The sequence below is a fragment of the Peromyscus leucopus genome, chromosome 10 (assembly GCF_004664715.2).
Source record: "Peromyscus leucopus breed LL Stock chromosome 10, UCI_PerLeu_2.1, whole genome shotgun sequence".
Classification (NCBI taxonomy): Eukaryota; Metazoa; Chordata; class Mammalia; order Rodentia; family Cricetidae; genus Peromyscus; species Peromyscus leucopus.
The window spans coordinates 63,492,702-63,514,147 of NC_051071.1; the positions used below are offsets into that span (position 1 = coordinate 63,492,702).

The following is a 21,446-nucleotide window of genomic DNA, read 5'->3' on the forward strand; positions in this document are numbered from 1 at the left end:
GAACAGATGTGTCTTGCTGTCATGAAATGCTTTATGTTATTAAAACATCTTAAATGCCATATTCTGTAGGTCTCTGAAATATTTGGAGACCTGTCTATCTAAAATATATCTCTGACCTTGAAAACATACCTAAGATAACAAGTGTGATTGTAATAGGTGACTAACTGCTAACATGCGTTTCTTATTATCCTAAAAAGTTTGTAATAATAACTTTCAAGGACTAGAAATTCACGTTACATTGTTAAATGGGTTGCATAGGTACTAAAACTTAAACAAGAGTAGAAACATATATAATGAAAATAACCTTAAATTTGTATCAACATACAAAAATCCATACCAATGTAAAATATTTAAGACTAGTATTTGCTTTTTTAGTTCAAAAGGAGATTCAATAATCTACCCTTTTTTTTTTTTTTTTGGTTTTTCGAGACAGGGTGTCTCTGTGTAGCTTTGCGCCTTTCCTGGAACTCGCTTTGGAGACCAGGCTGGCCTCGAACTCACAGAGATCCGCCTGCCTCTAATAATCTACCCTTTTATTCTATCATTTTTATATCCCCTTCTCTTTCCAGAACAAGATCCCTGAATCTAATCTCCTTTGTTTAGCTTTCTCCCTGACCATGACCAACAACAACTTGTAACCAACCCTCCTAAACGATGATAAATAACCACATTCCATTAAGTGACCAAAAACCATCCACCCCACCTCTTGGGAGTGTGGGCTTCATGTTCTCTAGACTGCTTCCTGTTGTCTGGGGGTGACAGCATCTCTAGGGAACCCTGAGAAAACTGGGACAATGGGCAAGTCTGGGAGAGCTGGCTGTATTATTTTTTGTTTAGTCTCTGTGTGTTAGGAAAGTGTAGAGCTTATCTGAAGTCTTGGCTGGATAGTCTGTGAGGCTGGCCCATCGCAGCCAGCAGCTTTGAAGCTGTTGTGGACCCAGAATTTTGAGAAAACTGAAACAGAGGTATTCTGAGAGGCTGGGTCACCTGAGCTACAGGGTTATTTTAGTTCAATGCTCAATTCTTCACACTTCTCTCCAGGGATGAGCTTCCTGGCATGTTACAGTCCAGTCAGGCTGAACCATCTCTGTTGCCTCTGATATTTCCCAAGGTTTTGTGCATTGGTGTCGCTGCCTGGAGCACCTCTTTTTTTTTTTGATACTTCATTGTAATAACCTTTATGGACATCCTGTATTTACAAGGTATTGGTGACTTCATAGGCACAGACATAGGATGCAGAGTGGGCCACTTCATCCCTTTAAGTATTGGTGCAGTCGTGGACCATTTCATTCACTCTTCTGTTGAAAATCTGTTATCTGGCAACTATTGGGGTGCTTGCTAGTACTTCTGTTCCTGGAAGTTAGAGTCTATTGTTTTATTCATCCTTGAATAGCTCAGTGTGTGTTCAGTAATTATTGAATTGAATCTTCTTTTTTTTTTTTCTGTTTTTGGGGAAAACAAAAAAGGTAGGTGTGTGTGTGTGTGTGTGTGTGTGTGTGTGTGTGTGTGTGCGTGCATTTTTTCCAATTCTTGCATGTGAATTGGTGTCAATTTATGGTTAATAGTCATCTTTTGACTATATGTGAATAATAATTAATTAAGTTCACCCCATTCCATATCCTTTTTAATGATGAATTTGATAATAACTCAGTTGTCAGTGTTTTCCCTTCCTTCCTTCATTCTGGCAAGCATTGAAGTATGTCAGCATTAGTCCAGTACTTGAACATGTGTATAATCTACCAAAACATTTCTCTTCATATTAAACACTTGCCTAATTTTAGAGGAGAGAAAAAAAACCCTCAAAAATTCAATTAGAATCAATGCCATAAAAGCACTAATAAGAGCTATGTTGATATTATTAACATTGGTATGTCTGTGTTTTCACACATGTGTGGATTCCAGTATAAATGGTAGCTGCTTGTATGCATTGTTGGGATATAAGGAAGTGTCTAAATGGAAGTGCAGGGTGAAGGATTTCTTCACAACCAATTTGATCAACTGAAAGCACAATTTATGTCCTCAGATTGAACTAAGAGAACGAGAAATAAAACGGCTGTCACTTGCTTTGGATGGTGGTCGTTCCCCTGATGTCCTGTCTCTGGAGACTAGAAATAAAACCAACGAAAAGCTTATTGCTCACTTAAATATTCAGGTAATGGCTGTTAGGGTTGTTTCTTTAAGCATATAAAAAATCTGAGGTTTTTTTTTTTTTTTTTTTATAATTTTCTATGGGTTTATAAAAGTGACAGGCTTGTTCACTGAAGTATTATTTCTAAGGGAGTTTTTGTTTGTTTGTTGTATTCTTTTTGAGACAGGATCTCACTATATAGTCTTGGATGGCCTAAAACCCTCTATGTAGACCAGGCTGGCCTTGAACTCACAGAGATCCATCTTCCTCTGCCTCCCAAGTGCTGGGATTAAGGAGTTCACCACTACGCCTGGCTCTAGGGAGTTTCTGATGGAGCAGAAATAAGGGGTAGCTTTGAGAAATCAGGATATTAAAAAGGGTAGCAGTAAGGTAGGTCTAGTGTTCCAAACTTAAAGGAAGACCATAAACCCTGGGCAGTGCCCTCAGTTTGTTCTTAAAAATCTCATGAATGAGTGACACATAGTGACACACTACTCTAATCTTGCACTTGGGAGGGAGAGAGGCAGGAAGATCAATTTATGGCCAGCCTCAGCCCCGGAGTCAATTCTAGATTACCATGGATTACACGAGACCCTATCTCAAAAGAACAAAAGAACAACAAAGTATATAAATAGGGAGAGAAAACCGAGAAGGGATATTTTAAAATATACTAACAAAGTTTATCTTTGTGTGTTGGGAATTCTTGATGGCTCTGTACTTTTAAAAATTTAATGACTTTTATTCTGTAAAAGATGATTTTAAGGTATACATGTGCTTATCTATACTATATGTTATAGAGTATATATACTGTCTATAATATAGGCTATATGATTCACAATATTATCCACTTTATACTTTACATACATATTATATATAGCATATATTAACATGTAATGTATTATTGATATATTAATGGGGTGAGAATGTAGCTTGGTAGTAAAAGGCTTGTGTAACATGCAAATCCCAAGTCCAGTCCTCACCACTGCCAAGAAATAGTAACAAAGTATGCATCTGGTGTGTGCCTGCACCATGCTGTGACCTGAAGATAAAGAAGCAGATGAGCTCTATAAGGTGTGACATGTGAACTTGGAAGTTTAGATATGCTGGGCTGTCTGTATGTAGCCAGGTGGAGTTTGTTCAAATGCATTGTCCAATGGAAACGTGAATCCAGACAGACTACATTATAATTGTAAACAATGTATTTATCCCAATATATCCAGAACTTCATTTCAGCATGTAATAGTTTTACTGTCCTAAAACAACAACAGCAAAGCCCCAGAACTTGGAAGCCTCCTGCACTTTGCTTTTCTAGCACATCTCAGTTACCCACCATACTTCAAGTGCTCAGCAGCTCCCTCTAGATGCCAGTAGCTTCTGTATTGGGCAGCACAAGCTAATGTCATGGTGACAGTCTTGTCATATTTTAGAGCTCTGCTGGGAAAAAGTTCGCACAAATTTCTTATCCTTTTCTTCTCTGTTTGGAAAATCAAAGCCAGTGGACCTATATTTTCACTAAGGTACTCATTGTCAGTTTGGAAAAAAAAAATAGTATTTAGGGTTACACATACAAAAAACAGCTGGATTTAACTTCAGAGTCTTTTCAAACACAGTGTTTAGAACTTTTAGTTGAAAGTTCAGAGTACCAGATAATCTCCCATTTGTAGACTTTACCACTGCACTTGCACGTTGGATGTAGGTTGACTTCCTTCAGCAAGCTAATAAAGAACTCGAGAAGCACATTCAGGAGCTCACGGAGACCAAGGAGACGGTGACGAGCGAGGTCGTGAACCTGAGCAACAGAAATGAGAAGCTCTGCCAGGAGCTGACTGAAATCGACCAGCTCGCGCAGCAGATGGAAAGGCATAAAGAGGAGGTGCTGGAGACCGCGGACAAGGAGCTCGGGGAGGCAAAGGTGATGCCGAGTCCGAGCTGGGGGATCTCACTAGCGCTCAGCTCCGGATAGACGTGCTCAGCTTTGGGGTTTGCTGGGGGGGGGGGGGGGGGGGGAGGCGTGGTTCTGTGTTTAATAATCCAAGGTTTTTTTCAACGCTGTTCTCACCCTTAAAAGATGGCCTTTGCCCTAGTTGGTTGGTTTAGTTTTCCTGAATCACACCTGTGCCCAGAGTAAACGTCCACATCCGGTCCTGGTTTCCTCTATGGCTTCTAGCCTTGTCGTCTTATCTCTGAAGTTTGTCCTCTTGTCAGATTTAGCTCAAGAATCCTTGAAAGATTATTTTTGCATGTGAGTATGTTTATATCATGTGTGTGTGTTCACATGTGTAGGCATGTGTATGTGCATTGGTGAACATGCACATCTGAGCATGTGTGTGGAGGCCTGAAGCTGATGTTGGCTGTCTGCTTCAGTCACTCTTCCTCTAGTTATTGGGGCAGGGTTTGTTCCTGAACCCAGAGCTCACTGTTCCAGGTGTGTCTAGCTTGTGAGCTTGCCCAGGGATCCCAGCTCTGACTCCTTAGTGGTTGCCATGCCTGCCCGGATTTCATATGGGTTCTTGGGTCATATCCGAACTCGGGTCATTAAGCCTGTGCAGTTTGCGTGTTTTTAAAATGTTTTCCTTACAGATTTTATAGCTGGTAGCTACCTACCATTCGGCATCTTTCCACTGAAAAGATGCACAGGGTGAAATTTCTTGTTGTAATATTGCTCTCCTACAAGTCGTACTGTTATTTACGGTGCAGCTAGTGAGTCCAGGTGACCTTTTTCCCTTGAAAGTCTCACAAAATTGTACCCATTTTATACTTGGTGCCCTTTTATGCTCAGTATCATACTGGCCTAGAATAAAAACATGTTTGGATTTCTTTTTTTAATTCCTTGGCTGTAAGGATCACTGTTACAATATTCCTCCACATGGCATTATCATTACGATTGTTAGGAATCACTAGGTCGAAGTGGCAGGTATTTCACAGTGCTGACAAGTGTCTGAAACACATCTCAGTGAAATGGAATGGGGGAAAAACAAGCCTTCAAGCAGCCCCAGCCTAGCCTTCATGGTCTTTTTTAATCCTGAAAAAGTGTGCTGATAGAACAGTGAGATTTCTTTAAAGCAGTGTGCTAAAGGCAGTCATGAAAGGGAGAGTGAGAATAGAGAACTCACACACACCTAGACCACAAGCAGGCTCTCTCTCGGTCATCTTTGAGGAGCACTGTATGTAAATTAACTAGATGCCGCTCTTTAAAAGCTGTGTGCAAGGAGGTGCCACTTAGCGGTAGAGCTTGCCTGGTGTGTCCGTGTGCCTGGGCTCCATCTCCAGCCCACTGAAGAAAACATGGCTGGTTTTACCCATAGCTTGATAGCATCTCTGGGAACTCTTCTCCAAGAGTAGACGGGACTCAGTGTGAAGACCATTGTTTGTACCACTGAATCCGTGTTAGACAATGCTAACCCCATCGTTAGTGAACCAGAAGGGAACTATATCAACATAAGACAACCATCAGTAAGAAGCCCACAGCAAACATACGCAGTGTTGAAAGCCTCAAATCTTTTCCTCTAGAATCAGGAACAAGTCTAGGATACTTTTATCATTTCTGCTTGGCATAGTCCTGAGTCAGAAGTGATGACGCATGCCTAGACATCCCAGCATTTACAGGGAGGCTGAAGCAGGAAGGTTGTGTTCTAGGCTAGCCTGGGATACTCTGTGAAACTATATCTTAATAAAACTAGATTAAAACACAGTACTGGAAGACCTTCTCAGCGATTAGATACAAAAATAAATCAGAAAAGTAAAGGGCATACAATTTTCAAGGAAAGAATAAAAAATCTTTGTTCATATGTGATACGACCTTAATTGTGAAAAATCCAAAGATTTGCACACAATGAAATAGAATAAACAAGTTCAACAAAATTGCATCTTAAACACACACACACACACACACACACACACACACACACACACACCAGGTACAATTCTGTGTAGTAAGAGTAAAAAAAATCAACAAAAATTAATCTCATTTGCAGATACATCAGAAAGAACTAACTTAAGCAGTGAGGTGAAAACTTCAGACATGATAGAACACTAATGAAAAGTAAAGGATGTATGAGTGGAAAGGCATCCTGTGTGCATTCATTAGGAGACGGTCTGTGAATGCAACTCAAGTCCTGTCAGGATGCAGTGTCAGCTTTTGCAAAAGTGGGAAAGAGTCCTGAGGTGTGTATGGACTCTCAACAGACCCTGCCTAACCGAACGAACAGTCTGGAAAGAAGACGTGGGTTGGGGTGTGGCCCAGTTTGCAGAGTGCTTGTCCCACGTGCATGAGGCCCCGGGGGAAAGATGTGAGAGTATGTAATTCTTCTGGTGTTGATTTTGCTTTTCTGGTTTTAGTGTGTTGCTGCATTCTATCTCTTCCCTCTCATCTCTGCTCCTTTTTGTACGTGCTGTGCTTTTCCGTGCATCACATTGAACGTGGCTCCTCATGGCCTATTGACAGGGTCCCCAGATGTCAACTTGTTGCAACCAAAGATTGCTGCTGGATCACAGTGTTTCAGTGGCATTCTGCTCTCTCAGTTGTAATGAAAGAGATCCAGGTTGGTAAAAGCAGGCCGAGAGCAGCGAAGAGGGTGGTTAGGAAATGGCCACCATCACTTCCCAAAGCTAAGCCCTCAGAAGAGAAAGTTGAAGTGGTTCTCTGCTTGACAAGTGAGTCCACACAGGCATTCAGGACACCACAGTGTTAAACAACCTTTATCTCAACTTCACTCTCTAGTCATTGAAGCTGAGCATTAGGCTAGAGTCCTAGACCTTACTGATAGAGTGCAGACCAGCTTGATCTTACTCCTTATGCCATTTTAATGTATACCTTTAGGGTCTTAGATGCTCACCTAATAGGCTTTTTATTCCTAGAAAGAGATTAAAAGAAACCTCTGTGAAATGCGGAACCTTGAGGAAAAACTGTCAAAACTTCATGTGGTAAGTTGATCCCATACTTGCCAGTGTTTTCAGCATGGCATTGATGCCTGATTTTGTAAGTCTGTTGAGAAACAATGTGTAAGGATAATATTCCGTCTTTTTAGTGGACTCTGTTGTTTTGGCACAGTCACAGAATGGTCTAACCATCACTGCTAATCCCAGAACATAATCACTCTGGAAAGAAACCTTATTTTCATCAGCAGTCACCCCATTACCTTCTGCTTAGCCCCTGACAGCCACTCACCTGCCTTCAGGTTCTAGAGTTCTCATTCTGACTATTTTGTATAGATGGATCATGTATTGTGTGATCTTTTGTATCAGGCTTCTTCTACTTAGTGTGTTTTCAAGGTTTGTGAGGTCATAGCATGAGTGAGAACTCCATTCCTTTCTATAGCTGAGTGATAAATGTTTCACAGTATGGTTATGCAGTTTCATAGTTTTATCATTCTCTAATCTTCCATAGCATGGGATTATAGATAAGATTGAAAATCTGAGACCCTGTAGGAATTCTGTATTCCTCTAACTACTTTATGGCTTGGCAGTTTACTAGCAACAGTAAGATTAAGAACTGGTATTTATTTGTTGACTGTTAGTAGAAGTACTCATTCTTCTTTTAATTGCTTTGTTTGGTATAATTCAAGCCATTTTCCCAGTCATAATGCTTGTCCCTGTAGCTTTTGGTGAGACAGACAGGCTTCATTTCCTAGAGACCCCTGATACAGGACTCATTGTGGAACTAGGAGAATGCCCACAGGCTAAAAGTGGCGGTCACTCAGAGGTGGAGGGCTCTCTGCCTTGGGATAGCCTGCTACATTGGAAGTTTTTCTGTAAGGTTAGAGGCAGAGACCAACAGTAACTTGTATCTCCTCATTATGTATAATCTATGCTGCCGTATTCTGGTGACATGCCGTTTCTATGGTGTGGTAGCCTGCATTCACTCTTTGTGGATTTTTGTACACATAGTATGAAAAGCAGAGCACATGATCGTGGCTTCATGATCGACTTTCAGGGAAAAGAGGTCATTTGGACTCACTGGCTGCATTTGAAATAATAGCAGGACTTGTAAGAGATGAATATTATAACAAGAGATTTCACCCTATGCATCTTTGAAGCAGTGTGCTAAAGGCATTTTGAAAGGGAAAGTGAGAGGAGAGAACTCACACATGCCTGTGTGTGCAAGAGGGTTTGCTGTGTTCACTATTGTCTGCACACTGTGAGTGCGGAGAATGATTGACAGTGCTTGTCTCAGATCCGTGATCGATTCTCTGTGATGGTGGCTGACACTGTCAACAGTTTCTGATGTTTTCTGTTAGTTTTGTAGTTTACGTATTTCTGAGATAATAATGATATTGATAACCAGTGTTCACTCCACACTGGCCATGGCAGAAACAGTGACTCTGTCACTGGGCCTGCACTGCTGCACTCTTTAAACGTAGGCATTAATAAATTGTGTTGTGCAGGTACATATTCATTTAGAGAGAAGTAGGACAATATGCTAAACAAATGAGGAGCAAATGAACTGAAGGGTTCTGCCTTCCACAAAAGAGCATGGGTAGCATTTGTTAGTATGGGAATCATGGTATGATTGGTTCGTGTGGGGGCTTTTTTGTTTTTTTTTTTTTTTTTGCTTTCTTTTAATTTTTTTATGTGTAATATATATTTTGATCATATTTTTCTCTCCTAGCTCCTCCCAGATCTTTCCTCCCTACTAAACATTCATCTCTCTTTCTCTCTCTCACTCTCTCCATCCCTCCCTCCAAAACAAAACAAAAGCAAATGTCAAAACAAATGAAAACCCAGTAAGACAAAAATATATATATATATATATATATATATATATACCAAAACAAAGCAAAAAGTGCACACAAAAACCACAGAGCCCATTTTGTCTGGCCAACTGGGCATGGGGCCTGCCCTGGAGTGTGGTTAAAATACAAAGTAGCACTCCATTGGAGGATACTGATCTTTCCCATCAGGGATTGATTGCAGTTGGCTTCTTGGTTAGGCATAGGAGACTGTCCATTTCCTTCTCTGCTGGGACCACATCTGGCCGTGAACCTGAGCTGGCCCTGCGTGTGCAGCCACAGTCTCGGAGTTCATTTGTGCGTCAGTGCTGCGGTGTGGCTATTTCCTCATGGCATTCGCCACCCCTGCCTCTCACAGTCTTTCTGGATACTCTTCCACATAGATCCATCCCCGAGCCTTGAGGGGAGGGTTTAATAAAGACATCCCATTTAGAACGGAGTGTGCCAAAGTCTCTCACTCTTTGCACATTGTCCAATTATGGGTCTCAGTGTTAGTTCCCATCTACTGTGAGAGGAAACTTCTCTGATGAGAGTTAAGTGGTGGCGGGGATCAGAGTCCCAGCCCAGTGTACAGACTGTGGGTCCTTGGTAGAGGGCTGTTCTTTTGTTTGTTTGTTTGTTTGTTTGTTTTATTTTACATACCAACCACAGTTTCCTCTCCCTCCTCTCCTCCTATTCCCTCCGCCTCACCTCCTTCCCACCCTGCTTCCCATCCACTCCTCAGAAAGGTTAAGGTTTCCCATGACAGTCAACAAAGCATGGCATACCAAGTTGAGGCAGGACCAAGCACCTCCCCTCTGCATCAAGGCTGAGAGAGGCATCCCACCATAGGCAAGAGGTTCCAAAGAGCCAGCTCATGTGCCAGGATCCTAGACCCACTGTTAGGAGCTCCACAAACAGACCAAGCTACTTAACCTGCTACCCACATGCAGAGGGCTTAGGTCAGTCCCAAGCAGGTCCCCTAGCTGTAGGTCTAGAGTCCATGGACTCCCACAAGCTCAGGTCAGCTGTCTCTGTGGGTTTTCTCATTATGATCTTAACCCCACTCCTTGCTCATATAATCCCTCCTCTCTCTTCAACTGGACTCCTGGAGCTTGGCCCGGTGCTTGGCTGTGGCTCTCTGTATCTGATTCTATCAGTTACTAGATGAAGGCTCTCTGATGACAATTAGCATAGTCACCAGTCTGACTACAGGAGAAGGCCAATTCAGATACCCTGTCCACTCTTGCTAGGAGTCTTAGCTGGGGTCATCCTTGTGGATTCCTGGAAGTTTCTCTGGCACCAGGTTTCTCTCTAACCCCATAATGCCCCCTCTATCAAGAGATCTCTTTCATTGCTCTCCCTCTCCATACTTCTCCCAATTCAGCCATCTCAATACCTCATGTTTCCAACCCCCATCCCCTCCCTTCCACCTCCCCTCACCCCAGTTTACCCAGGAGATCTCATCTATTTCCCCTTCCCAGGGCAATCCATGCATCCCTCTTAGGGTCCTCCTTGTTACCTGGGGCTGTGGATTGTAGCCTGGATACCCTTTGCTTTACATCTAATATCCACTTGTGAATGAGTACATACCATGTTTGTCTTTCTGGGTCTGAGTTACTTTACTCAGACTGATATTTTCTAGTTCTATCCATTTGCCTGAAAACTTCATGATGTGATTGTTTTTACCACTGAGTAATACTCCATTGTATAAATGTACCACATTTTCTTTATCCATTCTTTGGTTAAGGGGCATCTAGGTTGTTTCCAGGTTCTGGCTGTTATGAATAATGCTGCTATGAGCATAGTTGAGCATGTGTCCTTGTGGTATGATTGAGCATCCCTTGGATATACACCCAAGTGTGGTATCACTGGGTCTTTAAGTAGATTGACTCCCAATTTTCTGAGAAACTGCCATACTGATTTCCAAAGTGGCTGTACAAGTTTGCATTCCCATCAAGAGTGGAGGAGTATTCCCCTTGCTCCACATCCTCTCCAACATAAGCTGACTTCAGTGTTTTTGATCTTATCTCAAAGTCATTTTGATTTGTATTTCTCTAATGGCTAAGGATGTTGAACAATTCCTTAAATGTCTTTCACCCACTTGAGATTCTTCTTTTGAAAATTCTCTGTTTAGATCTAAACCTCATTTTTTAATTGGATTGTTTGGTATTTCGCTGTCTAGTTTCTTGAGTTCTTTATATATTTTGGAGATTAGCCCTCTGTCAGATGTGGGGTTGGTGAAGACCTTTTTCCATTCAGTAGGCTGCCATTTTGTCTTATTCACCGTGTCCTTTGGAAGATTGTTCTTTTATGGTGCATTTTGACACAATTGAAGTGATTAAAAAGTATGTGCATGTACACACACATACACACATGTATATGTGAATTGCTGTTATATAGGTATAATCATACATATGCTTACAAAAGTACCCATTTACCTATAAGTATTATAAATATTTAATAAAGCTATTAGAATACTTAATTATAGAATTACCATTTTGCAGGAATTAGACTTATGCCATAAGGAAAAGGAGAGACTAAATGATGAACTACTTCTAAAGTCAGACCTGGAAACTGTTGTTCATCAGCTTGAGCAAGAAAAGCACAGACTTAGCAGAAAACTGGAGAATTTTGCAGTCACAGGTAAGATGCCAAATGTAGGTTAAAAAAGCGATTTTGCTCTCTTTGTGTTATTGTTATTAGTAGATAATCTTCCATGCATTTGTTTACTATGTGCTGAGCACTTGCTGTGAACCAGAAGTGGCGCTAGGCAGTGTGACATGATAGGAAGCCCTCCCTGTATCTGAGTGGCTGGCACAGGAGGCTGCTTGAATATCTTGCAGTGGAAGTGTCTTCTTGAAGGCGGACTGAGAAGACCATTCTGGGATGGCGGGAATGGAAGTACAGTCTTTTTAAGGAATGCCGTTATATTGCCTTACAGTCCACACTTGTGTCTCTGATTACCCGCTACTCTGTAGCTCCTCACCCTGTTCCAGGAGGCTTCTCTCCCTCATCACCAGCAGAACTGCCCTTCAACCTGTTCATGATGCTGAACCAGCCAGTGCTCTTCTCTTGTTAGCTGTGACTTTTGAACAGTTACCACAGGTGCTCCCTCCTTCTCGGGATGAAATGGCCAGTTCATAAGTTTTCTAATGTCATGGATTAGCTAGTTGCATGTAGTACCTTGTGCATCTGCAGAATGAATGAAGAGGAAGATGGCGGCGTGGGATGCATCATGAAAATGAGTCCTAAGTCAGTGTGTGGGTGTCGGCTCCACAGGCTGAGCTCTGTGAAGCTGCTAGTATTTGCTTTGTTTTAGACCATGAAAAAGTAACTTTTATGGTAAAAACTGGTCATTGTGACCTGGATTGTTTATAGTGGTATATTCCTACAGTCCCAGGCACTTGACAGGCACAGGCCCTTTTGAGCACAGGAGTTTGAGTCAGTCTATACATCTTATCTCAAAAATAACAGCAGAAAACTAATAATTGTGCTTATTGGAAGAAAACAGTGGGTTCTTTTGGTTTCTTTGTACATGTTTTAAATTCAAGTTCAGTGAACTATGCACCTGCTGAGTCGCTTACAGGTACATTTTCTTTCAGTGCTCTTTTAAGGTCTCTAGGAATCCCTACTTGGAAATGCATCGCTTTCTTTTATAGTACAAAACAGTGTCCGGCTGTGTTAACATCACAGAGGGTGACCTTCATTTGTTGGACAGTATTTACTGTGAATGTTTTGCTTTTGTTTTCTTCCCATTTACTTGATATGTCTGATCTTTGTGGGTTACACATAGAACTACTCAGGATTGCTAGTAGTTTTCATTCTGTAAATTATTTATTTACTTGACTAATTCACATTATACACACAATGTTATCTTAACCACTTTAATTTGCAGAAAGAGAACTGACTTTGGAAGTTGAGAGGATGAGGCTAGAACATGGGATAACACGTCGAGACAAATCACCTTCTCGTTTAGACACATTCCTGAAAGGCATAGAGGAGGAGCGAGACTATTACAAGAAAGAGCTGGAGAAACTCCAGCATATTATCCAGCGAAAAACTTGTTCTGTAAATTACTATGCCCGGGAGAAAAATCCAACATTCAGATGCTCAGAAAAGGTAATACTGAGGAGTAATCAAAAGGGTGTGTGTGTGTGTGTGTGTGTGTGTGTGTGTGTGTGTGTATGAGAGAGAGAGAGAGAGAGAGAGAGAGAGAGAGAGAGAGAGAGAGAGAAACCTTTTTACTTTATTGCTATATTAGAATCAATGTCATTTATACATGTTTTCAAAAGTCCTAATCTGGATTTTTGTTTTTTCTATAACTTGTGGGAAACCTTGCATAATCAGGAAAACTCCCCAACAATAAAGGACAACATTTTGATTCCTATAAATTTAGGTTGACTAACTGAGTCATGTAGAGGCCTGTAGGCTTTCAGAAACTAGAACTCAGAGCTCACAGTGCTGTACATTTCCGCTCTTTCCAGGCTTTCTGTTCCGTGACAGCTGTACTTTCCCCCTGCCAACAGAGCAGCTCTGTCCTCACGGCCCACAACATGCCTTTATGTCATGCCCAGCTCGTTAGTCGAGTTAGGAGCATCATCACTCTCAGGGCCTGTTTCACAGTGCCAGTAAAAAGCTGCAGGCATGCTGGGTGACTGTGCGTAAGCCCATGAGGGAAAGGAGTGTGTGTGGGATAGTTGTGAGCATGGAGACCTGGGGAGTGCATTTCCCAATGAAAAGTCGGTGTTGTAGGCATGTGTAGAAGCACTTTGTTAGCAGACAGCAAAGGCCTCTCTCGATCTGGATTTGGTACCAGCTGTGGCTGCCAGCTTCCTGCTTTATGGTAAGTTGTTACTTACAGTTTCCTGGAATTACAATAAATCACTTTTAATATCAGTGATCTTCATTATCCCAGCCTCCCAAAAGAAGAAGAAAAGTAGTTCCTGATGTTGTACCTTCAGTATTGTGCATACTGCTTGTTAATGTATTGAGAATAACAGAGTGGAGAAAGGGCATTAATTAGCATACATTGCATGGTAGTACTGTAAATATTACATACAAGATGCATTTATGGAAAAGTGTAGTATTCCCCTCGAGCAAACAAGTCAGGAAATGTTCAGATCCTATACCAAGTACTGAACAGAAAATGACAAAAACAGGAGCTTCCTGTGTCTCACAGAAATTCTGCGTAATAAGTACATTAAAAACATCATATAAATTTGAGGGGTGTAGCTACCATTGAGCTACATCCCTGACTGCTAAATAACTTTTAAGTTCTCATTTATATTAGGTGCTAATGAAGATTGTACAGGAGCAATTCAGAACACTCGAGTTTTTCCTACATCTGAATTATGTGGAGAATCTGGAGGGATTCCTTGTAGAGAGTGACATTTAAGCTGAGGTGTAGACAGTAATGAGAACAGTCGTGGATCTTTATTCATTGCACTCCTTCTCTGGGGTCTGTGCAGACTGCATTCCGTAATATGTTAGGTCACAGGCTCTCTGCTCTTGTCATGTAAACAGCTTGCCCTTCAGTGTGTCCGTGCTATCCAGTCATGTCCATCATGCTCACATGTGCCTGTTTAATAAAAAGGGTAGCTGATCCCTTTGTGGAGCCACCTCACACATTTCTATCATTCACTGAGTCTTCACTGGTGTTGTATATGCTCAGTGGATATCAAATAATATAAGCCAAGGCTCTTTCCAGTTGTATATTACTTTACTCCTTCTGTGACAAAACACCATGGCCAAGGCAACATATAAAAGAAAGGGTTTAATTTGCTTATGATTTCAGAGGGAGCGCGTTCATGGAAGCAGAGCAGAGGAGTGGCAGGAACAGCTGAGAGCTCACAGTTGGATCCACAAGCAGGAAGCAGAGAGCACACTGGGAAAGGGAGTCTTTTGAAAGTTCAAAGCCTGCGCCAGTGACACCTCCTCTAACAAGGCCACACCTCCAATCCTTACCAAACAGTTCCAGCAACTTAGGACTAAATATTCAAACATAAGAGCCTACAGGGGTCATTCTCATTTAAACTGCCACACTAGTGTAGCAGTTTATCAGGGTTTCTGTATTTAGGTCATTGACATTAACATGCTGTAAATTTACAATCCTCATTTTCATGGCAGTGATGACTGGATCTTTTGAATTATACAATGATAGTAGATACATTCTTAGAAATGTTGGAAATCAGGGGAATGTTGGAAGAAATTTTGCCTAGTTGGTGAACATCCTAATATGTGCTGTCTGGTGGAAATATTTAAACTTGTACCATTGCACAGACAGACCCCATGTAGGTATGAAGCTGAGTCAGCTGGGGCTGTTGTACCTGAGACGCCAGCCTTAATGGTCAGTCATAGAAAACAGGTACACACATGCCTTCCTGGACTCTCTTTGGCAGAGAGTTACACAGTAATGACTCTGAAAACTTACCATGCATCAGACTGACATGGAAGACTTGACCAAATGTCCTATACTCTCCTCCCGAAGATTCCAGCATGGACCCTTGACTTCATGTGTACAGGCTTCCAAGTGCTGCTGACCTCCTTGTCTAGAGATTAGGTGCCACCAGTGTGTCATGGGAACAGCTGAGGAGCGCAGCCGTGGAAGCATCTAATGAGACCTGCACAGGTGGTGGCGTTGGCAGCCGTGGACCTTTCTGAGAACCCTAGCCAGGGAATGTGCACCATTCCTGCCTGTGCCTTCGGCTGTTCTCATGGAATGTACTCATTCCATTAGAAGAACCTCTGTTCTGCTGTCTGGGAGCCTGCTTCAGCCAGCCTCATTGCCAGAGTCTCTGTGATAACCACACGGTTGAAATGATAACAAATGTTAATGTGCATCTTTTTAATTGTTTCAGGGTGATCACAATTCAGATATTCATCTGATCACGAGAGAAAGAGATGAGCTTCAGCGCATGCTAGAAAGATTTGAAAAATACATGGAGGATATACAGTGCAACGTGAAACTGCTCACAGCAGAAAGGGATAAACTAAGTGTCTTGTATAACGAGGTAAGAAATTGGTCCAGTTAATCCAGCAGGTTGTTTCAAATCAGTTAGCTAAAACAGAACCACTCTGTGTCCCGCATATTTTCCTAACACGTGGGACTCCATGATTTTCTTTCCCCATTAAGATGATACATGGTAGTAGTTTTCTGTCATCATCTTCTCAAAATAGGTACTTCTCTCTTTTTCCTGTTTGTACTCCCTCTTTTCTTGCTTATCAGCGCATCAGGTCAGTTAGAGATTGTCTCTTGGCTCTGAAAGTAACTGAACAGATCTTAGAAGGCTCTGTGGCAGCTTTAGATGTGCTACCACCTATCTGAATCCCAGGGACAGACTGGAGATGCAGCCACTGTTTGAAACATGGGCTCTTAAGTTAGCCTCTGTGTCTGAAGAGATGGCTCCGATGTCCAGTGCCTGCTGCACAAGCGTGAGGACCTGAGGTCAGAGCCGCACACCTGACAGCCTGGCATGGTGGCTCTCATTGTAGCCTAGCACTTGGGTCAAGACAGGTGAGTCTCCAAAGCCTGTTAGCCCAGGCCCAGGGAGCCACCCAGGCCTTTGGAATTTGCCCCACGTTGGGTGCCAGTTATTGGTGAAATTATTAAGGCCACTCCATGTAGTTAAAAGGGAGGTTTATTTACTGGCGTAACTTACAAATGAAGGGATAGGTAGGTTGCAGGGTCTAGGAAAGGTGTGGCGCAGTCTGGCCGTGTTCTCTGGAGAACTCTGCTTGGTCTACCTCCAGCATCCAGGGTCTAGGAACCAAGAGAGCCGGCGCATCCGGGTCTCAGGGTCCTCCCTTGGCCCCGCCTTGTGGGCATGACAGTTACTGAAGCCTCAATGGTGGTTGGAACTTCCAGACCAAAGCTGGAATGGCTACCCACTACACAGGCTGGCCAGTCAGTGAGAGCCAGTGGTGCACACACACTCTGAGGTTAGCTCCTGGGGAAATCTGCTCTGGGGAGGCCAGCATTGCCACAGCCTGGCCCTGCTACGGAGCTGAGCTGGCAGATGGCGAGTTGACAGGATGGGGAGACGTAAGTCACGAGGCACCTTCACTTTTGTGAGCTCTTCTAGGACTTGGCAGTGCATTCATTAAATGGATCCACTTCTGGAGTCTCCCCCACAGTAGACTTAGCTTTTAGCTTTCTAGTCTACCTAGTTAATTCTCTGTCCGTCTGCTTCTAGTTTCCAGTGTTTTGTGGCTGCAGCTTCTCTCAATCTTCTTACCTTTGGGACTTTAGTATTTAATTTTAATCCTTTCCCTCTTTTTTATTGGGATTTGGGAAGAAAGGGAAAGTGGCATGTATTTAATATGTCCCTGCCCCACCCTCCTTTTAAAGTAATGGAATATATCCAAAGTACTTTTATGTCTTTTAATGCTTTAAGGCGAAGGAAGAGTTATCTGCACTAAAACAGGAGTCCACTAACGTGACAGTCTCCAGCAATCTTGTTAGCTGTATGGAAAAGGAGAAAGAGCGTGTACTATTTGACTTAAGAAGAATTACAGCAGAAAACGAAGCTCTGAGAGAAAAATTGGAAGTAAGTAATTCAGTTTACATCTTTTTGAAAGGTAATTTATTAAGGATTTGGGAAGAAGTGAAGATGGCGTGCGTTCGTATGCCCCTCCCCCGCTGCCTCCCTTTATAACTGCACTGTCCTGTGAAGTTACTCTTTAGACTAAACATGGAGGCGGAGCTAACAGAGCAGCATGCCAGCCCAGTCCGAACCACTGTGTGTGTGTGGCCCATAGCTAAGAGTATTCCATCATCATAAAGTCTTGTCCATAGCTTCTCTCCTACCATGGTGGCAGAGTTGGGAAGTCACAGCAGACACATTTGACCCCAAAGCCCAAGACATGTGCTCTCAGTCCTTGCAGAAGCAGCATGCCGCACCCTGAACTCGGGATTGTTGTAGGTCCAGAGTGGTGTCCTTTTCTTCTTTACTTATCGACAATGGTTATTTTTCACCTAGCAGACAATTTACCCATTTAATGAAAGGGACAGTTCAGTGGTTTCTGCTCTTCTTTTTCTCCCTGTCTTTTATAACTTTCACCATAATTAATCTTAGAAAAACTCATTACCACAGTAAGGAACCTTGTATCCATGATAATAGCTTTCACTTTGCTCCAGGCCTCCTCAGCTGTAGGCACTACTGATTCACTTTCTGCATCTGTGCTTTCTCTGGATGTTTCACATGAACTGAATCACTAAATATGGGATTTTCTTTCGTTTTGTGATGTTGGGCACTGAACCCAGGGTCTAGCATATACAAGACAAACACTGAGCTACATCCCCAATCCACCTGTGTGTTTTAATGTTTGGTGTTTCTCAGCAGGATATCCTTAAGGTTTATCCATGAGTAGTGCTCATATGAGTATTTGTGTGATGCTTTCAATTCGCTTTGGTAGATTATAATTCTTATAATTGCTCCCAAATAATTGTGTTAATACATACAAAGCATTGTCTTATAGTACATCCACACGGTAAGTTCTGAGTGTTCTTGTTGTGGAAGCTGTGGTCACTTCCAGTTAATATTATGAAATGAATGCTTTGAAAGTGGCCACTAAAATTAGGAACAAAAAAAAAATTAAACACTTTAAGCATAGTCTTTATACTACAAGTTTTAGTTAAAGTTTTATACCCAAAGACAGTGTAAGAATGTTTTTAATTGGAGTCTTTTGGAATGCTGCCTTCTAGAAATTAAAAAAAAAAAAAAAAAAATCAGTTAAAATTACCAGTGAGAAAGCTTCTGTGCAGTATGACATCCTTTAGCACAGCAACTCACTCACCCTTTTCCATATCTGTTGTAATGACCAGACACTTAAAATAGACTTCTTGAAAACCGTTTTAGTACTAACAACTCAGAAAGGCTGCATTCCGTTGAGCAGAACCCTTCTGGGTTGTAGGAGGCGGGCTTTTGTGAATTTACAAGAGACCTTTCCTTCACAAACAGCACTGCTCATCTGACTCCTCCGGCCCTCTGGAGTGTGTCCTGTCGCTCTCCTGGCTATTCTGCTTTCCAACAGCCATTATGACTAAGCTCTCCCTGAGAGCTCCGAGACAGCTGTCAGCCAAGGCCATCAGTGCTGCCTCCCGAACAACTAAGCCTTTCCCAGGAGGGTCTGTTCCATGCTTTCTAAACAGCCATCATAGTAGATCTTCACAAAAGCCTTTTCTGATCGTTCCTGTTGACAGATGAGAGCCGTGAATTTAAATAACTTGCCTAGCCTCACCCATCTGTGTTTATGGTCTCCTTGAGTCCTTGTTCCTTTCCTTTGCAGTGTGTGCTCCTTTGTCTTCTGCCCCCACCTGTTGTGGTTATTCTCACATGCATTACTGTAGCGGGGCCTTTGTGCTCTGATTCATGTTTAACATTGATTTTAGACTCATCTTTCATAGATGCAAATCCGCTCGTGTTTCTTCTCGTAAAGTTCATTACCTCTTACAAGATCATTAGACATCTTTCCCCGACACTCATTTTTGCTTTTTCCTACTCCCTTTTTTCAAGGCTCCTGGCTTAAGGGTCCTTTTCTTGCCACAGGTCTTCTGCACAGACGACTGAAAGAGTGTGCCACCTCTTCCAATGCCCTTCTCTATCTTTTCTTACCTTTATCTCCAGGGTAAACATCCAGGCTCTAGATTCCTTTTGACATATGAAAATAAAGCCCCTTGCCTAGAAAAAAATTACTTATTTATATTTATTTTCCTTTATGCTTGAGAATTCATGCATGTATACAATGAAATATGATCATACATATTCTTTTTAACCTCTCCCAACTCCCCTCATGTTTCAATTTCTCCCTCTCTTTTTTTTTAATCACCCACTAACTCCAGTTACTGCTGCCCCTATGTTCATGGTTTGGGGCCATCCGCTGGGGCCTGGGGTCCTATAGTGATCACATCCTTACAAAACGATGGTCTCCTTCCTCGGACTGTGAACTGCCAGTCGGTCCTCAGTGAGGGGTGCGACCGGAGACCGTCCACTCCGTCAGTGCTGCAGTGCGGGCTGGCTTGAGTGTGTGTAGGCCTTGTGCACTAACCCCAGCAGCTGTGAGTTCCTGAGTGTGATGGCATGCCATGTCCAGAAGACAGGGTTTCGGGGCACCCTCCCCCATCTCCCAGCTCGCACATCTTTTCTACCCCCACTCTATAATGTCCCCTTATCCTAGGTGGGGGAGGGGAACTGTATACATGTACAGTGTAAGGCTCTTATTCTCAGCACTTAGGCAGTTCTGCAGCTCTCCATTGACTGCAGTCACTGCAAAGAGGAACCTCTCTGACCAAGGTCGAGAGAGCTGGCCAGGTGTGTAGGTGTGAGCATAAATATTTGGAGGCACTTTGACAGCATGGGCATTTAGAACATTAGAGCAACAACAGGTTCTACCCTACAGACTCTGACCTCAATAGCCGTGGGCCTTTGATCAGGCTTCCAGCATCAGACATGCAATTCCGCTCTGTGGAGCAGGCCTTGACTCTGATGATAAGGAGTTACCCTGTGACAGCCGTCATATCTTACCTGGCAGGTGAGTGTTGCAGCATGCAAGGTCCAGGACTGGCTGCAACTCTGGATGTCAGTCTCCCTTCAGCAGCCTGCATAGCACTTTCGAGCACCATCTATTTATTTTGAGACAAGGTCTCATGTAGCTCAGGCTGACTTAAACTTGCTCTAGAACTGAGGATCACCTTGAACTCTTGCCCTCCTGCCTTCATGGCTTTATTTTAGTTTCTTGTTTTAGGTCTGTCTTTTTTCTGAGGCTGTATAAAATCTATGATGTCAGAGACTTTACTCCTGGCTGCACCTTGCTTGGTCCTTGGTAGAGAGCATATATCAGCACTGGTTAGTTGATCCCTTTAACTGGATGTGCAGTCATATCGACTATAGTTTTCTAATGGAGAGCATGAGCATGAGCATGCATCTCCCCTGGACAAACAGTCACCATTGCCTTAGTGTCCTTGACTCGGCAGCATTGGGAGCTGAAAGCGCGCCTTCCTCCCATCCTGAGCAGCAGTTCTTACTCCTGGTCTTCTCCATGCTGTTGCCTATGTCTTCCTGCTCGTCTGTTTTCTTCTTTGTGTCTGTTTTTCTTACGTCTGAGTTCTGGCTCGGCCGCAGAGCTCTAACCTGGCGTGAGGCTCTTGGTTCAGTCAGCAGCACCGTGAAAAGTAAACGGGCGGTGGGGGCCTTCCATCTCCTCTTGTGAGGGCACAGTCCCGCACTTGGGACTTAGTGTGCTCTTCTCTGTGTGACGCCGGTGTTAACAAGGGTCCATCCACCTAAGTCTCTTTAAACCAGTTCACTCCATTTTCTTTTCTGTGCGACACATGAAGGTTGGAAATGTGACTTTTTCTAAGTGAAAGAATGCTTTTATAAAATGTCTGACCTTTCTAGAACACTCATAGAGTCTTTGAAATAGGAGACAAAGCTCTGCAAACTTGCATTACTTACTTTTGTGATTATTTGGTACAAATGAACATTTTCTATAAAATTCTCTTTCAGAGTATCCAAGAAATGAATGTTTTTGGAAAATCAGAATTAGAGAAAACTATTGAAGATTTGACATACATGAATCACCAGGTAATTTATCAAAGGATTTGGGACATA

At 42.6% G+C, this 21,446-nt stretch overlaps 1 protein-coding gene across 3 annotated transcripts in view; it reads left to right on the plus strand.

Annotated features, from left to right (window-relative positions):
* Positions 1–21,446, plus strand: part of Cep135 (centrosomal protein 135) — a 64,670-nt gene that overhangs the window by 12,867 nt on the left and 30,357 nt on the right. For all 3 annotated transcript variants that reach the window (XM_028856228.2, XM_037209111.1, XM_037209112.1), the window contains exons 7-14: positions 2,024–2,152; positions 3,825–4,040; positions 6,986–7,051; positions 11,343–11,481; positions 12,734–12,957; positions 15,696–15,848; positions 17,232–17,384; positions 21,342–21,419. In XM_028856228.2, coding sequence (XP_028712061.1) covers positions 2,024–2,152; positions 3,825–4,040; positions 6,986–7,051; positions 11,343–11,481; positions 12,734–12,957; positions 15,696–15,848; positions 17,232–17,384; positions 21,342–21,419 — 1,158 coding nt within the window. The remainder of the gene's footprint in view (positions 1–2,023; positions 2,153–3,824; positions 4,041–6,985; positions 7,052–11,342; positions 11,482–12,733; positions 12,958–15,695; positions 15,849–17,231; positions 17,385–21,341; positions 21,420–21,446) is intronic.